The 18,021-nt window shown below is 39.9% G+C and overlaps 1 protein-coding gene across 1 annotated transcript in view; it reads right to left on the bottom strand.

Moving 5' to 3' along the window:
* Window positions 1-17,390, bottom strand: part of ANKFN1 (ankyrin repeat and fibronectin type III domain containing 1) — a 59,081-nt gene extending 41,691 nt beyond the window's left edge. The window contains exons 1-4 of the mRNA XM_066332159.1: window positions 17,204-17,390; window positions 9,836-10,046; window positions 4,715-4,909; window positions 2,603-2,716 (exon numbers count right to left, since the gene is read on the bottom strand). Coding sequence (XP_066188256.1) covers window positions 2,603-2,716; window positions 4,715-4,909; window positions 9,836-10,046; window positions 17,204-17,389 — 706 coding nt within the window. The 5' untranslated portion in view covers window position 17,390. The remainder of the gene's footprint in view (window positions 1-2,602; window positions 2,717-4,714; window positions 4,910-9,835; window positions 10,047-17,203) is intronic.
* Between the last annotated feature and the right edge of the window lie 631 nt (window positions 17,391-18,021).

The raw sequence follows: 18,021 nt of genomic DNA, 5'->3' as shown, positions 1-18,021 counted from the left end.
CTAAAAGACATTTGGGCAAATAAAGCTTTAGAAAAAATATATTAAAATAAAAAAAAAATTAAAAAAAAAAAAAAAAAAAAAAGAGAGAGAAGTAGGACACCGGAAAAATTGAATTGGCATTTTTTCCACTGTTTTTGGGGAACTAAACTAAGTCAAACAAAATTGATGTCAGTTTTTATTCCCTGTAGTTCAGGTGCAGAGAAAAGAACATTATTAGTTCCTGTTAATGAGCAGGTATTCCCTAAACACTGTTGCAAATGCTCCTGAATTTTAATTTGCTTAGAAAAAGAAATGGTAAAGTATTGAAGGGGAAAAAAACACCTTAACGGCCTTTTAATTTTTTTTTTTTCCTTTTTGTTCCTGAATTAGCAAAATGCTTCAATGGTTTTCTGGACAGGAGGTTTATATATTTGACTAAAAAGATCCTCACACTTTGTTATCAAGCTCTCCTTTCAGAGCTAGTAATTGCTAGCTGGTTCTAATCATTCTTGCAAGTGATCATTTGAAAGGTTCGTTTTATGACCCCTCAAAGTAGCACAAAGAATCTCACTCCATAATGTAATAAACAATTCTGCAACCAGTGCTTAATTAATTCCTGAAAGTCACCAAAAGGAGCTATTAATGATCTTTCTTTTTATCTAACCATAAATATGCAAGTCTCCTGGGACAAAGGATTTGAAAAGAATATTCTGGCAAGACTAACTGTCAACTTGATAAAGCCTAAAATGATCACGAGTGAGGGTAGTTCAAAATCCAGGCAGTGCTACCTGGCCTGATCAGAAAGTTAGGTCAGGTTGGATTAAATTTCTCTGAATGCTGTGTTTATGAAAACCAGGACACCACTGACATGGTACAAACCAGGCTCAACCCAAATGAATACCCAAGAGGAAAGTACTGCAACCTTCATGAAATTATTCTTAAAAATTAGCTCTGTTTGGGAATTTGCTTTCCTGTGAAAATACCACGAGTCATTATAATTAGAGGGTGGACATTGTTTTCAGGGTTATTTAAAATACAACTATTATGAAGAAGAGTCTGATATTTTCTAGAGAACTTCGGTGTTTTAGGAGCCCAAGTATTGTTTTTACAAGTAAATCAGGCAGTGGGAAGCCCTTAAATGAAATTTAGTTTCCTGGCAACACAAGCCATTGCCAAAAATTAGATTTAGGCTTCTGAAGGTCTTTGATGTTTTTGAAAATCACACTTCCTGCAGCACTGCACAGCTGACTAGGTGTAATACAGTAATTTGCTTTCTACTGAGGCTATCAGGGAATTATCCCTTTGATGGCCTCAGTGGTATCTGTGAGGTTGGGGATTTTATTTTTTTATTCATAGAATGTAAAAAATTATTTTGTTGGGCACAGCCAGTGATGAGTGACCAGAAGCAGGAGGAGGAAAGAAAGAGAGAATGTGCCTTTTCCAAAATAAGCTTCTGTAGCACTTTGGGAGCTTGTGCTGGTAGCAGTGAAGCCTGTGCACTTCATGTCCCACCTTTGGAAGGGCTCCAGGAGCTGCTGGACCCTCGAGGTTTGGAATCTTTCTGAATCTCCCCTGTTGAAGCCATCCCTGGGGACACCCACCTATGGAAACACCAAACACACTCCCCACCACACAGCCAGGATGGTTCTGGCTGTGAGTATGGAAATTTTAGGTTTAGGGACCTCTGAAAGGAGCTCTTAATGATCAATACAAAGAGCCAAACACAGCAGGATGCATGAAGGGAGAAACTGGGGGAAATAACCAAGGGGACTTCCAGGCTCCCACTCCTTCACTCCCCTGGGCAGGGCCAAGTAGGCTTCAGATCCCCAGTCCCTTGACTTGTGTTATTCATGCTCCCACTGGAAGCTGGAGGCTGTGGATTGCTGTGCTTAACACTGAAGAACTTAACTGTTCCAAAGATTGTAGAAAACCTGAAAGTTCCTTTAAACAGGAAATTTAAAAAATTCTCATTTTTTGTTCTAATCTTCAATATAAGTTGCTTTTTTTTCTTAATGTTGGAATTTCCTGTGGAACAGAAATTCTGTTTTAAAACCATCTCTATTCAACAGGGCTATTCAGATGGAAGCATTTTCTTATTCATTCCACTTTGCAACTAACTGGTGCCACCCCAAATGTATCACTCTTCCAAGAATGATGTGGCAGCCCTGGAATAGCTAATTAATTGGGCTGTATGATGCCTGTGCCAGAAGTTTCAGCTTCCAGAGGAATTCCTTTAAGGAATGGTGGTGTGGGTTTGGCTTTTACAAGGATACACATGGTTTCAGGAGCCCACAGGCACCAAAAGTTAGTTTGTGTTTTGTAACTGTTCATCTCAACCCAGTCATTGAGCTGATGTCTTAACCACAGCGACTCAAGCAAAGCTTCTTCAAAGCACTCATGGAGAAAGCTTTTCGGTAATTTTTTTTTTTTTTTAATAATTTTTTTTTTCCTTGGGTAATCTTCCAAGAAAATTCCACCTCTATGTCTGTTTACTGGGAAAATAATCACATTTAAACACTACTTGCATCATAATATAATCTCTTGCAGATAAATCCCTTTGCCACATAGCCCTCAAATTTTTTTGCACATTGTTAGGGGGATGAAAGATGTCTAAATACAGTACCTTTATACTTGGTCACCACAGCTGAGTTGACACTGAGGGGTTCTTGGAAGGTGACAGTGAGTGATGTACTGCTCGTTACCATGAGACAGACATTGGTTGGCGCCTCGGGGGCTCCTGGGAGAGAAGAGAAAACATCAGCTCTTCAGCACAACAAATCCTATTCAAACAATGTTCCTGAGTCTTCAAAGAACCCACTGAAAATCACCCTGCAATTGTGAGCTTCGGGTTATAGGTGTTTGTGTTTTCTGCCTTTTGAGTGTTTTAATTAGTGCCCCTGCTAACAATATCCTGCAGACACCATTTGTTTCTATCATGGGTTTTGGCTCCTTTTTGGTTAAAAATATCTTCCTGCATATATGTAACCCAATAAAACAGATTCATGCTAATTATGTCAATGAAAAGCCCCTATAAATCTCTTGGGGTGGATAGGAGGAGAGAGAAAGGACAAAACCACAAAAAGCTAATGAAATCTTTATGGTTTCACTAACAGGCTCAAATTTATCAAAAACCAGGAAACATCTTTATGTTACTGGGATTCAAAAATTTCAAATTTCACAATTGTTTTGATGTAATAGTTTCAAAATACAGTTTTCAATTGAGGCCTAACATTTTTGTTTAAAAAAGAAAAGGGAAAAAAAAAAAGCTTAATTTGCAGAATATCAATCAGACTCAATTCAGAAATCAAACACAAAATGTCATGACTTACTGCTGGGATTGATTTAAAAAACTCAGTATATTAACTTCCACTACTTCTGTATTTCCTGTATTTAGTGTCTAAGAGAAGGAGCACTACATCTGTCTTGAAGAAATAACCTTAGTGTTTGACAAATTTGAGAAAATTATTTGTAAGCACATTTATATAAAGAAGGTTGTAAAAATGTTAATGGCAATGATAGTATTTCATCACATAGGGTACAGTTAAAAGATCCACATGTCTAGAAACAATTCAGGCCTGTTTACTCCTTCGTTTGGGCCCAAATTCCCATTTAATTTGGACACAGACTAATTTTTTACAACTGTTTAAAATGACTCAATTTGTGGCTGTCGTGATGAAATGGATACCAAAATTAAGATTAATGCTTACCAAAATTAAGGTTAAATTTTCACAATTCTTATATGCAAAATGAAATTTCACATCTTGATCAAATATTTAGAACAGTCCCATTCCAAAACAGTAATTTCTTTTGAAAAATAATCAAATTACAACAGAGAAAAGGCCAATGTCCCCATCCCTCTTCCTGCCTATTTGTATGTTGTTATATAGTATCCTGTTTTAAACTCTGAACATGTTAAATGAGATCCAGGAGTAAATGTGAAGAGAGATAAGCAGGGCAGACTCATTGCATCCTGAACAAAGAGTTGTGATGTTGGATGTCTTATTTATTTTATGCAGCCATGTGCTTGTTGCTCTCTGATGTTTGGTCCTTTGTTGTTCTAACACCCATTTCCTTCTCCCTCTTGGAAAGGCCATTTCACCTTTGTGTCTTGGTTTCCCCAACCTCCTCCTGCTCCACATCAGTGCCGTGAGGATCAGCATCTTTGAAGAGGGTTCTCAGCTGCAGATTCCTGCCTGGAGTCTCACGGTTTCCCTGTACTTGATGCCTTTGGGTTTTGCCTTTTTCCTTTTCTCTGTGTTTTCCACACATATATTTGCAGCTCTGTAGCCTGTTGTATTAATAGCTGGGTTTCCCGTTGTTTTTCCATTGCCTTTCCTTAAAGGGAAAGACAAAAGAGATTCCGGAGCTCCAAGCCCCAGGAGGTGCAGGGCCCCAGAGCTGTCTTGGTTCTTCCTGGGAACCAAGGTTGAGAACAAGTCTTTGAGATACATTTTCATGGACAGAGCACGGCTAGTGCAGAGGGGGAAGGACTTCAGAGAAGAGGCTTGACCTGCATTGCATCACCACTCGCCTCCTAATTGATGCTTTTTCTCCATTATGTTGATTTCCTAAAACCTATAAAAATGCACTCATCCCTGTAGGGGTGGGCTTTTGTGGATATCCTTCCATAACTGCCCCTGAAGACCTTCTAAATAAAGATCCTCTTTTGAAGATCCTCCTCACTAAAATAACCCCGAGTTGGATTTCCAGGCTGGGAAGAAGGTGCCATACTCACGGGCGTGCTCGTAGCCGGCCTTCATGCGCTGGTAGAGCCGGACCCTCCACTCCCAGTCCTTGAGCTGCTTCTCCCTCTCGCTGCTCTCCGTGCCCAGCCCTTCACTCACTGCTTGTGCAGACAGTTCCATCACCCTCTGCTGGGCCTCCTGCACCAGTGTGCTCAGGTGCACAGACCTGCTCTCCACGGTCACAACTGCCGGGAAAAAGGGGAAGGAGGAAGCGTTTGGTAAAATGCTGGCCATGCTCCAAACACGTTGTCTTAGGTCACAATGTAAGGTGTATGTGTGTATCAAAAGTATGTATTCTATCCCAATCTTCATTAGCTGTTAAAACCAGGTGGGGTGGTGTTCCTTATCTCCTTCATGGCTCATCCCTGATAACTCCGGGGAATATCTGCTGTTAATGGGCCATCAAGCTTCACTGCATCACTGATGTAATTACATCATCCCATTGTGGGATGCTCCGCCCAGAGGGAGGAACCTATAGATAATCTGAAGTGTGTATATAATTCCTACCTGTATATAATCTGGAGTGTGGAACACCACAGCCAGCTTGGCCTTTTCAGAGGACAAGACATCCATAACCACCTCTGGACCTTCAGAAGAAGATCTAACCCTTTTAACAGGATCACTGCTTCAACAGAACCCCATCTATCACTCCAAGAGGACTGCAGCCACCATTTAATCAGACTGCTACCTGCCCTACAGGGTGTCAGGATGTATTCTGACTCTGTCAGTGTTTCTGTATTATTGCACTCATTTTAATTTTCCTATTAAATTGTGTTTCTGGCTTGGGATCTCCCACTGGTTTGCTTTCAAACTAGTACACACATGGTGTAAGGTCAAACCCTCCACACTCTGCCTTCCAGATATTGTCCTGCCATCAAGTGGGTCAGAGCAATGGCAATTATACCGTTTAAAGATCTGGTCATTTAAATTCCATTAACAACATGAATAAATTCACCACATTTTTTCCTCCAGTATTTCTCATATGCTTAAAATTGTTTGAAGTAGACTGAAATTGCATACCTGTTGGAATATGAAAACCAAGCTAAAATAATAATCTCTCTGACCTCTGCTTTGGCATAATATCATAAATTTACATAAAAAAGAAGAAGATTGTACTGGTTACAAACACAATATATAAACTTCTACAAACAATAAGAGATCTAACTGGCAAAATAAAGAATTTAGAGAACGGGTCTCTTTCTAGTTTTTTGTGCCACAGTTTTGTCCATGTGAGACTTAATTTGTCCTCTGACAGGCAGTGAGCAGCTTGACACATGGAGATCTTTTTCCTCCAGTGCTCAGAATAATTTTATTTTGATGTTGAGCTGTTCAGATTTTCTATGTGAACTACTGTGGGTTACATCAAGGTGAAAATGAAGATCACATAGATCACAAACTAGATTATGTTTGATTTTAACCCAAGTCCCTAAACAAGCCCTTTGAATATACAGTGAAATGTGGTGAACCAAGTCTTATTTTCAAAATTGTTCAATCTGCTGTTTAGAAAGTAGGACTTTGAAAGATGTTAAATTGAATAGAAATGCAAGTGCTGATTTGGTGTTCAATATACAGGAAATAGTGTACAGAGAAGGAATTCTGAAATCACAGAAAATAACTCTGGTGTCTGGTGTTTTTGCAGAAGAGGTCTGAGATACCCTTATTTAAAGGGCCTCTTTTCACCAAAATCAGTGCCCTGGCACATGTGGCTCTTCTTAGCAATTGTGGGGAATTGCTCAGTGGGGACAGGCAGGCTGTTGGTTGCCCCAAGTCTTTCACAGGAGCAGCAGGAATCTTACAGAGACTGAACCCATCACTCACTTGCACAAGTCAGGAGCAGCAGACATTTCTGAAAAAATCAAACTGTACCATATAAAGCACCAAAACTCTGACAGGTTTCTGACACCAAAACACCACAGGAGCAAATATGTATGTGGATGTTTCTAATATGAATTCACATATGAACGTGTTATTTCTAAATTGGGATCATATGAGACAAACTAGATTGGAAAGGGCCTTCTCTAGACCAATCCTCTTCAAAACAGGTTCAGCCAAGAGGTCAGACTGAGTTACTGAGGGCATTATCCAGTTTGGTCTTGAAAACTTCCAAGGATGGATGGAGACTGTTCCACTGCTTTACTGTGCTTATAGTGAAAATGTGTTTGTTTCATCCAGCCTGAACCTCTCATTTTAACTTTTGCCTCTGTCTCTCATAACAGCATGACAGCCAGAGTTTAGCAGAGTCTAAGAATAATCCTACTGATGTGAAAAGTGCCCTGGCATCTTTACAGCCACAGGAGAACAAAGAATTACTCAACACCTCTGACATCCAAAGGGTTGTTTTTGAAGAATGTTTATCTCTAAGACTTTGCTTTCAAAAGCTGGCTTGAAGCCATCCTTCTTAAGTTTGATCACTCCTCATATGGACATCAGGGACATATGGCCAGGCTCCCTGGAACCTGCTGGTATCCTCAGAACTGTTGTTTACTGGGAGGCCAGAGGTGATAGAGTTTCCTGGATCCATACCTACAATAAACATGCAACACATCTGATAGCACAACAGGACTGAGGAAGGAGATTTTATGTGCCAGAGCTTCAGGTGGTATAGAATTGGCATTGGTTCAAGTTCTCACTAAGGATCTGGCTCTATCTGTTTAATCAAGGTTCAGATCCACATTTGTCGAGTCCTGGAAACGTGTCCAATCAGCCAGTGGGAATTTTAATCTTATTTTTATTTGGGTTCACATGAACAAACCAAACCATGAGTATATGATGAATAATAATAACTGAAAAGATAACACTTTGTCTTCTCCCCAACTCAATTAATATTTTAAATGCTGTACTCTCTGATCTTAGTTACTTTGTTTTTAAAGATATTGGGTTCCTGTTGAGATTTATACAATCTGAGTTCCATGTGGAGATGAAGATCATAGTTTTACTTTCTATTGCTTTATCTGCTGCTGTTCCAGGCAGAAATCCAGGTGATACAGATGGAAGCTATCTGTCCTCCAGATCCTCTTTTCTACAGAGTTAGGTTAGAGGCTATAATGAGATTTCAGCTGGATGACTACAGCTAATATATACAGTGGAAGAGCAAAGGTTTTCTGTGAAGGAAGCTTTTTGTGTGGACATGGAATGAAGAATTCCTCTATTTAGCCTTCTCCCAGCTCTGTGCGTCTGTCTTGTGTACTTCTAATCACATTAAGAGATGCTGTGTCCAGTCCCAAAACTGGGTGAGTTAGGATTTTACCCTCACATTCAGCCTGTGGAGTCTTGCTCAATTGCCCACCACAGAGAAATGAAAGTGCTCCTGCTGGGTGCTGGATTATGTTCCTGCAGCCCAGAGATGATAGAAACAGGATTTAATTTGAACAGGGTTGGTTGAGTATGGAAAGCAGAGCAGAAAGTCTGGAGAAAATAAAAAGTGACTGCCATCAGTTCCACAAGAGTGAAGCCATGCAAAAAGATGTTGTGAACCTTTGTTTTGAGGGCTGAAAACAACTTTTTGCATTTCGCTTTCAAACAGCCACTGCAAACCCTTCAGGTAAGAAACTCAAACGAAATGATCATTTGCTTTTTACTGAGAATGTTTCATCCATTATTTCAATAAGAAAAACTAAAAATCAAGATAAGTGAAGTGGAAATTTGGTGGGTATATTTTGAAATGGAAATGAGGTGGTTATATATTCATATTCTCTGTGTTCATAGGCATGTTTGCATTAATTACAGGAAATGAATACTAATTTATGATTGCCCCTGCTTGCCATCAGACTACATTTATTTACAGATGAGGTCAATGAAAAATTAGTTTAGTCTTTTTTACTGCTGTTTAGAACACTCAAGACTGTGTTTTCCTCTAGATTTGTCATGGTTAATGAATGTTGCTTCAGCAGTCAATCATGTACTCTAAATGCTGTCACACTTTTTTTTTAAAGCCTCAGTCATGAACCATGACAGAAAAATAAACAAATAAATATAAAACTAAAAAACTCTTTTCACTGAGCAGCTACACTATGCAAAAATCTCCAGGGAAGGTTAAAGGAGGCCAGAATAAATGATAATATAAGTGCTGTGGATATAGAAAAGCAATAAAGGTGTACCAACACTGAGGGTCTGGCAAAAAAACTCAACATGCACATGCACACACACTCTCCAGTGAAAAAAACTGGCAATGTTAGTAGCCTCAAGGTGCAATTTCCTGGAGCACTGAGATTGACATGCCAGCACTAAATGTTGTTAATTTAACTAACTTCAAATTAATGGCAGAGTCTGCAGTGGCCGAACCCCTCAAACACAGTCTCATTATGGCCTTGCTGGGAACGTCCTAAATATAGGCATTGACAGTTTAAAACAAATTCTCTTACATCGGGGTATTTTTAGACCCACGTAAGGCGTCAGAGTTTGTGTCATGGTATATGGTTGATTAATTGGGTTGGTAAGTCACCCTCCAACCCACAAACTGGGCATAAAAAGGCCCGTGAAGGAATACAAAGAAGTTTTATAAGTACAATATGTAGTTATAAGCGATATTGGTATTGCAGTAAAGTGAGAAAGTCTGTTTTGTGTTTAGGCTTTCTCTGGTTCTGTAGAACTTTGAAATTCTCATTTAAGTGGGATTTTAGGCTATTTGAAGACCAGTAGTAAGGGGTCTGTGGGGAATGGAAGTAACAGATTTCAATACAACTGGCCTCCTGAAGGCAGCATAGCCAAAATCAAAAGGATAATCAAAATAAAGCAAAGTCTAGACAAGCCATCATCCATTCATTTTTGATGACAAACTCTACATTTCAGACCATGATCCTTGAATCCCTGAGTTCCTGTTGCTATATTTTTAAAGATTTTTTTCTCAAAATTGCTATTAACCCAGCTCCTCCAGTGCTAATCACATTAGGACTCAAGCTGATTCATTAGTTGGTGTGTCTGAGAGAGTGAACAAAAAAGATCTACTGAGCACATATTCAATGAGCAGATACTGCTGCAAATATCCTCCAGCACTCTTGTTATAAACAGCCTTACGATAAAACCAGGCAATTTTTGTGTATCCTGTAATTGATTTTCTCTAACAACAGCAGAATACAAGCAATTATCTAAGTCATTTTGTGTTCTTTACTTACAGTGTGGGCTTTCCTTTGCTCCAACGTGTAGAAGGGTCCTGGCAATGGGGACATTGTTTGTCAAAATGGCAATATCCAAAGGAGTGAGTCCCTCGCTGTTTGGTGTGTTCAGGTCCAGTTCCTCCAGTGTGTATTGATAGAGAAGAATCTGAACAGCATCCAGGTCCTGCTGCTCTACGGCCTCAAACATGGCTTCATTGCACTGGAAATTCTGTGTGTCAATAAAGGCGGAATTTTAGTAAAACTTTTCATGTGTTAGTGCTTTAAAAATAGAGAAAAATTGTGTTTTGTGAGTTTGCTCCTCAAAATAAAATACTGCTCCTTCAGCCCCAACTTAGGCTCAGCTTGAAGCATGGCAAATGTTTGCAGCAGAATTGAGCTTGGTCTATGCCTGGAGTGCTTGAAATTGCTTCAGGTCTGTGGGAATTTCCAAGTGAGATTCAAAGCCATATGAAACAAGCACATTCTTCTTTAGACATCTGTCCTGTAATCAAACTATATGAGGAACATTATGTTTGCAGTGTGAAACTGGATGAAACACTACAATTTTGGCAGAGCCTTGGACTACTGAGCTTTTCAAACTGAAACTCAAATTTTCAAGCCGAAAACGACAATCAGGGGATGAAAACCCAAATCAAACAAGCAATTCTGCAGAAAACCCCTCCCAGTTCCAGTGTGAGCCAGCGTGTTCATTCTACCACCTCGGTTATTTCTAGGTGCCCGTACCATTGCATTTAAGTTGTAATGAGAAGAAACTTTGAAATTTATAGGCCTTAAAAACAGAAGTAGAAATGGGACTGAAAAAGATGGACTGTCCAGTGTGCATGTCTGAGCAGCAGAGAGCACAGGCAGCCAAAGCTGGGAACTGTCATGGCACCAAGTCGGATTCAGGGAGAACCACTGAACCTTTTCCTTACCAATGTCAAGGAGATAAAAGAATGGCACAATACAAAGGCCCCTGTTGTTTCTTAATTGAGCTGCGGAGAAGCAGGTGCAGGAGAGTAGCAGGGCCTGCAGGTTTCTTTTATGAGAACATCCTTCTGGAGCCTGCAGTAATGACAAGTTACGTGCCAAGATTCTTTAAATTCTCTCCCAGTGTCCCATTGCCATAATTACCCGACAGGGTTTTTCCCTCTTTGGAACGAAATAGCAGGAGCAAGAGGCCCAGCAAGGCGAGGAGGGCTCAGAGCACAGATTCAGATACGTAGTGTAAACCAGCTCCCTGTGTCCCAGAACCACAGGGAGGGAGAACTGAGAAAATTCTCATGACAGAATGCACTCTTTATTCTATGAAATAAATATTGAATTGAAAGCATTTTCTACTGCGATTAGAAGTTAACACTTCAACCACTCTAAAACTTCATTTTCTTTTTTAAATTGATACAGTTTTATTGGGCATACCCATGTCCCAAGTTTGCTGTCAGTAAAACACCATTCATCCTCTGGAACATCTTTTGTCTCCTCATAAAACACATGGACTAAGGGTTTCCAAGCAGTTCTAGAAACTGCAGTCCCCAGCTCCCCCTTGGAATCTGATCAGTTCTACGGGGCCTTTTTTTTCAGTATGCTTGAAGGTAAAAGTGTCTTCAGAAATTTTCAAGCCTGACAGGGATCTTCAGATCTACTCTCAGTGTGTGAAAATATTGGTAACACACTAAGAAATTGCAAAGGTGATGTTACCTAAACGTTTTAGTAGAGACCCCATCTGGGCTGAGTATTTGGGATCAGCAGAACAGGAGGACAAATGTACATAAGATGCCCTTTACCCCGAATTACCAATATGAAGAAATGAGATACTTAAGATGACAATCTTAGGATGAGATGAGATGAGATATGCAGCAATAAAGCAAATCTGGGTCAGTAGTGCTGACTTGGGAATCTACTTTGTAGATACTGAAATACAGAACAGCTCATGCTAGAGAAATATTTTTTCTGTAGGTTTCCATGAAGAATAAAAGACATGACCTAAACATCAGTGCTAATCATGGGGCTCTGTCACATTCTTGGGTTTAGACTTTTCTCCAGTTGGTGAGATTCAGGTTTAATTTTATAATCAGATACTTAGGCCACACTCAAGGGTTGGTATAAGATAAAAATCTCAGAAAAAGGGACAGTTGAATGGCAAGCAGCTCTATTTGTCATTCTTTTATAACTCCTCTGTTCAAGATAAAAACTGTTTGTAAGGACACTTACTGTCTTTAGGCAGAGCTCATGTCTAGAAAATTTTAGAAAGGAAGACAGCACATATTTCTCTTACTATGAGAGAAAACTTTAAGAATGTTAGAAATTTTTACTGCAATGCAGGAATACTTCTTATCTTTCCAGTATCTCCACAGCAGCTCCTTTGCTGTCTTCCTTATGTAACACCTTTATTACCTTGATATCAGAGGCTTTACACTTATTCTAGTGTTTTGCCTGTACCCTGAAGGGATGAAGTGCAGTTGCTAGAAATTAGAAGAATTTTAAGTAATTATAATTAAAAAAATACTTTAATTATTGGTATGATGCTTCTATATGTCTTCAGCTCCACTCAATAGTGGATATTTCTGATTTCACAGCTGTATGTCACTGTATTGTGCACTCAACATACAGAGAACACTGATGTTTAAAGTACAGAGGAAAAAGAAAGCTGTGCTCTTCGCTCTATGAGTCTTCATTATTATGATGCAGAACTGTGAAAAGACAAACTTTTTTCATGGGAATTATTAGAAATGTAAAGTCAGAAAATCAGAGATTGTTTTGGGCTGGGAGGGACCTTAAAGATCAACTTATGCCAACAACCTGCTACAGACAGGGACACCTTCCACTAGAAATACATTCACCAATTCTTCTATATCAGCATTCTAAACAGCATTAATTTCATCACTGTTAACATCCATTTCAAATCCTTTTTCTACTGTTATTGGAACTTCCTCTACAGTGTTGTTTATGGGAATACAGGATAATTATGCTTCAGAATCATCTGCATTTTGATCCAGTCAGAAAACAAGCAAAAGCATATTACTCTTGTAACTGATCACAGCTATGAAAATCTATATATTTAGCAGTGAATTAATCGAGCATATTAGAAGAAGAATTGGTTGAAGGAAACTGAATGACTGCATTGGTCTGCATTTCTTTTAGTTAAGTTCATTTTTGGAAACAGTCTGGGAGCAGAATAAAAGGTAAAGTTGATGATATTACTGAGTGAAAGGCTGTGGTGCTCACTCAGGACAGGAAGGTAGTTATTTCTCTCTTCACAGTTTCCCTTCTCTGGCACTGGGTACACACATCGTTTTCCCTTTCCTAAAATCAGAATAAGTAACACTCTTTTAATTGCCTTTATGTATGTGCACAGAAGTTAAATGAGTTAGCATTTGTAGAATGCTCCCCTAAGTGCTCAAGTATCATTATTTGGTTTTAATTCCAAATTTGTGAGAAACTCAGGAAATCTTGTACTAATCTCCTAAGTTTCTTCCATTATATAAACCAAAAAAATCATTATTGCATGATAATAAAAGAGAGATGGCTAACTTCACTATTATAGCTGAAATTAACACAAATTATGGCTGACAAAAGCATTTGGTCCTTTTTAAAGGTACATACACATACACACACATACACACACACATACCCTCTTAAGAGATTTTACCTATCTGTCAGATAGCTGTAGAGTTATTTTAAAAACTTTGATTTAAACTGGGTTTTTTGATTCAGTTATCAGAATTTAGACCTGCTGGTGTGCCTTTGAAAGGGCATCTTCGGGCTTCTGCTTGCCAAATGAAATACCTGAAGTATTTGGGAAATTTTGGCCCTAAGTAAGTTGTTGAGCAGAATCTAAGCACATGTTTAAGTTAAGTAAATGCTCTTGCCAACTGACTTGTTGGCAAGAATGTTTCACCAAAAGGGAAAAAATAAAAGCGAATTTCTATTTCTTCATTTCATTAGAAGTCTGATTGAAAAAGCACTGATTTAAATAAGAGACAGAGCATGAATATTATAAGCTATTTCATCCAGTCCAAATAACTACAAGACCAAATTGCAAATATCAGGTTTTCCAAATGAGCAATTCAGACACAAGCAATAGGCTGAAACACATTGGCAAGTCTTGTAACTTCAAAGAGTGTAAAATCGTGGGAGCTGTGGTGTGGTCTGTCTAACTGGTGCTGTGTGCATCCCTCATCCATAGTAGAGCACATCAAACTGTGCTGGACAGTCAAAAGGTGTTCTGGAGAGGCAGCAGAGTATCTATCACACCTTCATCCATGAAGATGAACTGCCTTGTTTGGAAGTCTGCATCCACCCCAGCTCTCCAACTGGAAAAAAAGTTCTACACACCTGACCAACTTTTCCCCAACTATTTGATTTCACACAGAAAACAGAAATATATTTGAAAATGATACCATTTTCTGCAAAAAGCTTGTCACATTCCATGTAGAAGACTCTCTAGTATTGCAGCGTTTTTCAGACATCTGCAGCCCAGAGATAAGAAATCTGAACAGCTATAAGGAGTAATATCTTGAGACCCCAGTGCTCTATTTTACCAGCTGGTATTGTCACAAATACCAACAAGAATCTTCTGATTTCTGCCATCATTTACCTTTACTAGAGAACTTTCTTCTGCTCTGAAAGGACAAAAGTAATAAATTCAAAGAGAAACTGAATCACAAATTGGGTGAAGTTTAGGGGCAGTTTTTACATTGCCTTTTCCTTGAATCAGTCCTGCAGCCTCTGATCATTAGCTGGACAGCTGTGCTACGTGATTAATTTATTTAGGTGTTACTGTGATGCACAAATGTATGTACTGAAAAGAAGTACAGTATTGCTTTGCAGTAAGTAATAACCATGTTCCAGTAAGTGATTCAGTGCCAGAGTGTTTAGAAATGCAATCTTATGTAGCTTAATTAAAATGAAGTGCCCCTTTCAAGCTATTTGCTCTAAGTTTGACTGAAAAAGTCCACTATGTACTACTGGAGTTGGAAAAAGTGGTAAAGTAGTTTCTGCAAAGACTTGTTTTGATAAACATGAGTTCAAGAATAAAGCTATTTTGGGACATTGCTATGTCTGCAGCAAGACAACAATTTACTGAATGGAAAGTGTTGCACAGCAAGAGAGAGTGGAAAGAAAACTCTTCACTGGCCAAAGCTGAAAGAAAACAAATTCTAACAAATGTTGTTCACTTGTCTGGAGACATGATTTTATTCCTTAACTTAGCTCAGTTGCACAGAAACTCAATGATTAGAAAATACATGAACTAGCAACCTGACCTGGAGTATTTCCATCCCTTCATTAATGGTTTTCTCGCTGTTTATTTCTAGGGAAAACTGGGAAAACAACAAGCAGAATGGATAGAAGGGATCCAAAGTCTCTCGAGTTCAGTGGGAGTCTGTTGTGAACCCCGGACTGGTGATACCTCCAGGTTCCTCTGCTGGGTGTCAGTGACCAGAGCTGTGACACTCCCATGACAGTGCAGTGGGCTGGGGGAACAAAGTTAGCACAGGTACATCTGTATCCCATTAAATCCCCACCCACACAACATAAAATCAAGTCTCCTAATGATGATGACTGATGGTAGAGGCACTCACGCTGCTGACAGATGCAGAGGGAAAGGGACAGAGCTGAGATTGTAATTTATTGCCTCAGGCTTAGCAGGGGACTCGGCCCCCAGTAGCAGTGCTCTGCTCCTCAAGCCTCTGGCTCAGCTCATTGGCAATTTCTCTTCTTATTAGTTAAGTATGACAGAAGAGCCCATGTTTGAAGAAATATGTCATCTAAAGTGTGTATTTAGCTAAACACTGGTCAGAAGATATGCTCACAGACTGGCATTCATTCAGCCAACATGCCAGTCTGCTCTGGCATGTCCTCAGTGCTGGTTTATCCTCCTCCTTCACTCTCTCAGCCATACTTGAGCTTGCAATTAAAAAAAAAAAGAAAAAAAAAAAAGACAAGATAACGTAGTGACTAAAAAAATTAATCTAAAGAATCTTTCCCCACAGTTCATGCTTTAAGACCTCAATTCAAATCCTCCCTCCAAACCGAAAAGCGTTTGGAAGCCCACAGCCTCAAAAGCACAGCTCTTGGCTACCATGAAAAGGCTGTTCCCCAGCTCACAAGCCTTGTTTGAACTTCAGACTTCTCTTATGAAACAAGAATCTGTTGGCTCTGGAAGAGCTGAGAGAAAGCAGCCACGGTCTCCTGCTTCCTTCAGGTCATGGTTTTTCTTCATAGGAGGGAGACAAGAGTCATGCAAGGGTTCTCTGACTTCAGGAAGGCACGATCCTAGGAGACAGCATCAGCTAACAGAATGAAAAATGATTTCCAGTCCTCTCACTGATTCATATAATATGTCTCTTACATAAGGTGTGAGTGTTAAAGGAGTCTAGAGTGTCCTTTTTCCTTCTGACAAAATGTAATATTTCTGTTATCTGGCCCAGCCATACTGAGTTTAGTCCTGAATTGCACTAAGTATCTGATCAAGTGCAGCAGAATACTGCTTCCAAGGGGCATCTCCTGGTGCATTCACAGATTCTGTCATTAGTCTTTGCCCTTCAGAAGTGGAGACAAACTCTTTCCTTTAAAATAATTCAGAGGAGAAGCTGAAGAATGTGCTTGTTTTTCCCACTCAGGAAAAAGTGGGATTTATTTTGTTTTGGCAATATCAACAAGCAGGTTCATCTTCCTCCAGCAAAAAGAAAATATTCTGTTGTACACTGAATGTCAATGAATGTTGTACACTTATTTCAGAGACAAAGTCCACTCCCAAAGTGTGTGCACTGGGGGTTGTGTAACTCCACCAGCGCTGGCAGCAGCAGGAGCCCTTGTGAGGGTTAGTTCCAGCAGGTGTTTCTGTGCTTTACTGTGCTGGTACCAGAGTGCTTGGCTGGGGTTTGGTTGGGGTACCCAGACCAGACTCCTTCACAAGAGACATGTGATCTCTTTCTTCCATAGTCTTACCTACTGCCCATCACCACAGTCTGGGAATAACCTTGCATTTATCTGTCATGACTGAAAATTCCATTTGCTCTGTTGTTTGGGAAAAAACCAGGAACTTCTATTAAAGCCATCTTCGCTTTCCTCTAAATACTTTTTATTCTTTTCCTGTAAGAGAAACCTTTGCATCTATAGATTCAATTCACCTTTTTTTCATGTTAGTGCCAAGTCACAACCTTCCTCCTAGAACAAAACATCATCACTTGAGTAGGTGGCCCGTCTTTACCCTTCAGGAAGGTCAAACTCTGTTTCGACAAAGGATCATAAACCTTGAGGGCGGGAAGTACGCACAGCGCCCATCAGGGAACAAAGCAAGAAAATGAGAATGGCACAGATTAAAAAGGAGGAGGAGATGAATGGGAGAGTGAAGAGGCAGCGTGAGGGAGGTCAGGCACTTACCAGCGAGGCCTTGCGGAGGCTGAGGCGGTCGCAGCGGGCTCGGAAATAAGCCTCATCAAAGGACGTGTGGCTGCCCTTCAGCTTCTCCGACAGGTTGCGGTACAGCCGCTTGGCAGCGTTGGGCGACGATGGCATGCTGTGCTTCTTGCTCTGCAGCAGGCTTAAATTCTGCATTTGCTGGGTCATCCTCAGCCCGGGTTTTCTAGGAGGAAAACAGAAGCCATTTAATGAGATTTTGCAGCACCAACGTCGTTGATCAGAAGCGTGTCACTGAAGCACACAGTGCGAGGCTGCTGTGCCTAAAATCACTTTTACACCGTTTCTGGACACAAAGAGGCGTGTTTGGGGCTTTTTTTTCTTTGAGGAATTAGACCCTTGGATATCTATGGAGACAGAGAATTAAATACGGAAAAATAAAACAGACCACCCCAGAATTACTTGCTGATTTTTATAAGGAGGAAAGGTTTCACTTAATGAGGGAAACAATGTTTTTTGCAGGGTCAGTTTTGGTAGTACAGGTGTCAGAAAAAGTGACACCAAATAATGTTGCTGTGGACAGTTTCATACTGAGTGGCTTCTTCCTCTTGTAATGGGCAGCACTGCTTGGGTCCATATATTGCATTAATTTATCCTGTTCTGTGTTTGCCCTGTCTGTTGGGAGTTACAAACCCTTCCAAGAGGGACTGCTGCCTCTCTCTGACAGCCTCACCTAACTGGATTTACATATTATCTCATAATAGAACAATGCTTTCTATGGTCTATCATTACAATAATTTTCCATATTAAGAAAAATTGAATTAACTTTTAACTCTGGAAGA

Source organism: Sylvia atricapilla, chromosome 18, assembly GCF_009819655.1.
Source record: "Sylvia atricapilla isolate bSylAtr1 chromosome 18, bSylAtr1.pri, whole genome shotgun sequence".
NCBI lineage: Eukaryota > Metazoa > Chordata > Aves > Passeriformes > Sylviidae > Sylvia > Sylvia atricapilla.
Note: the sequence above shows the minus strand (reverse complement) of the source record. Positions and strands in the feature narration are given on the sequence as shown.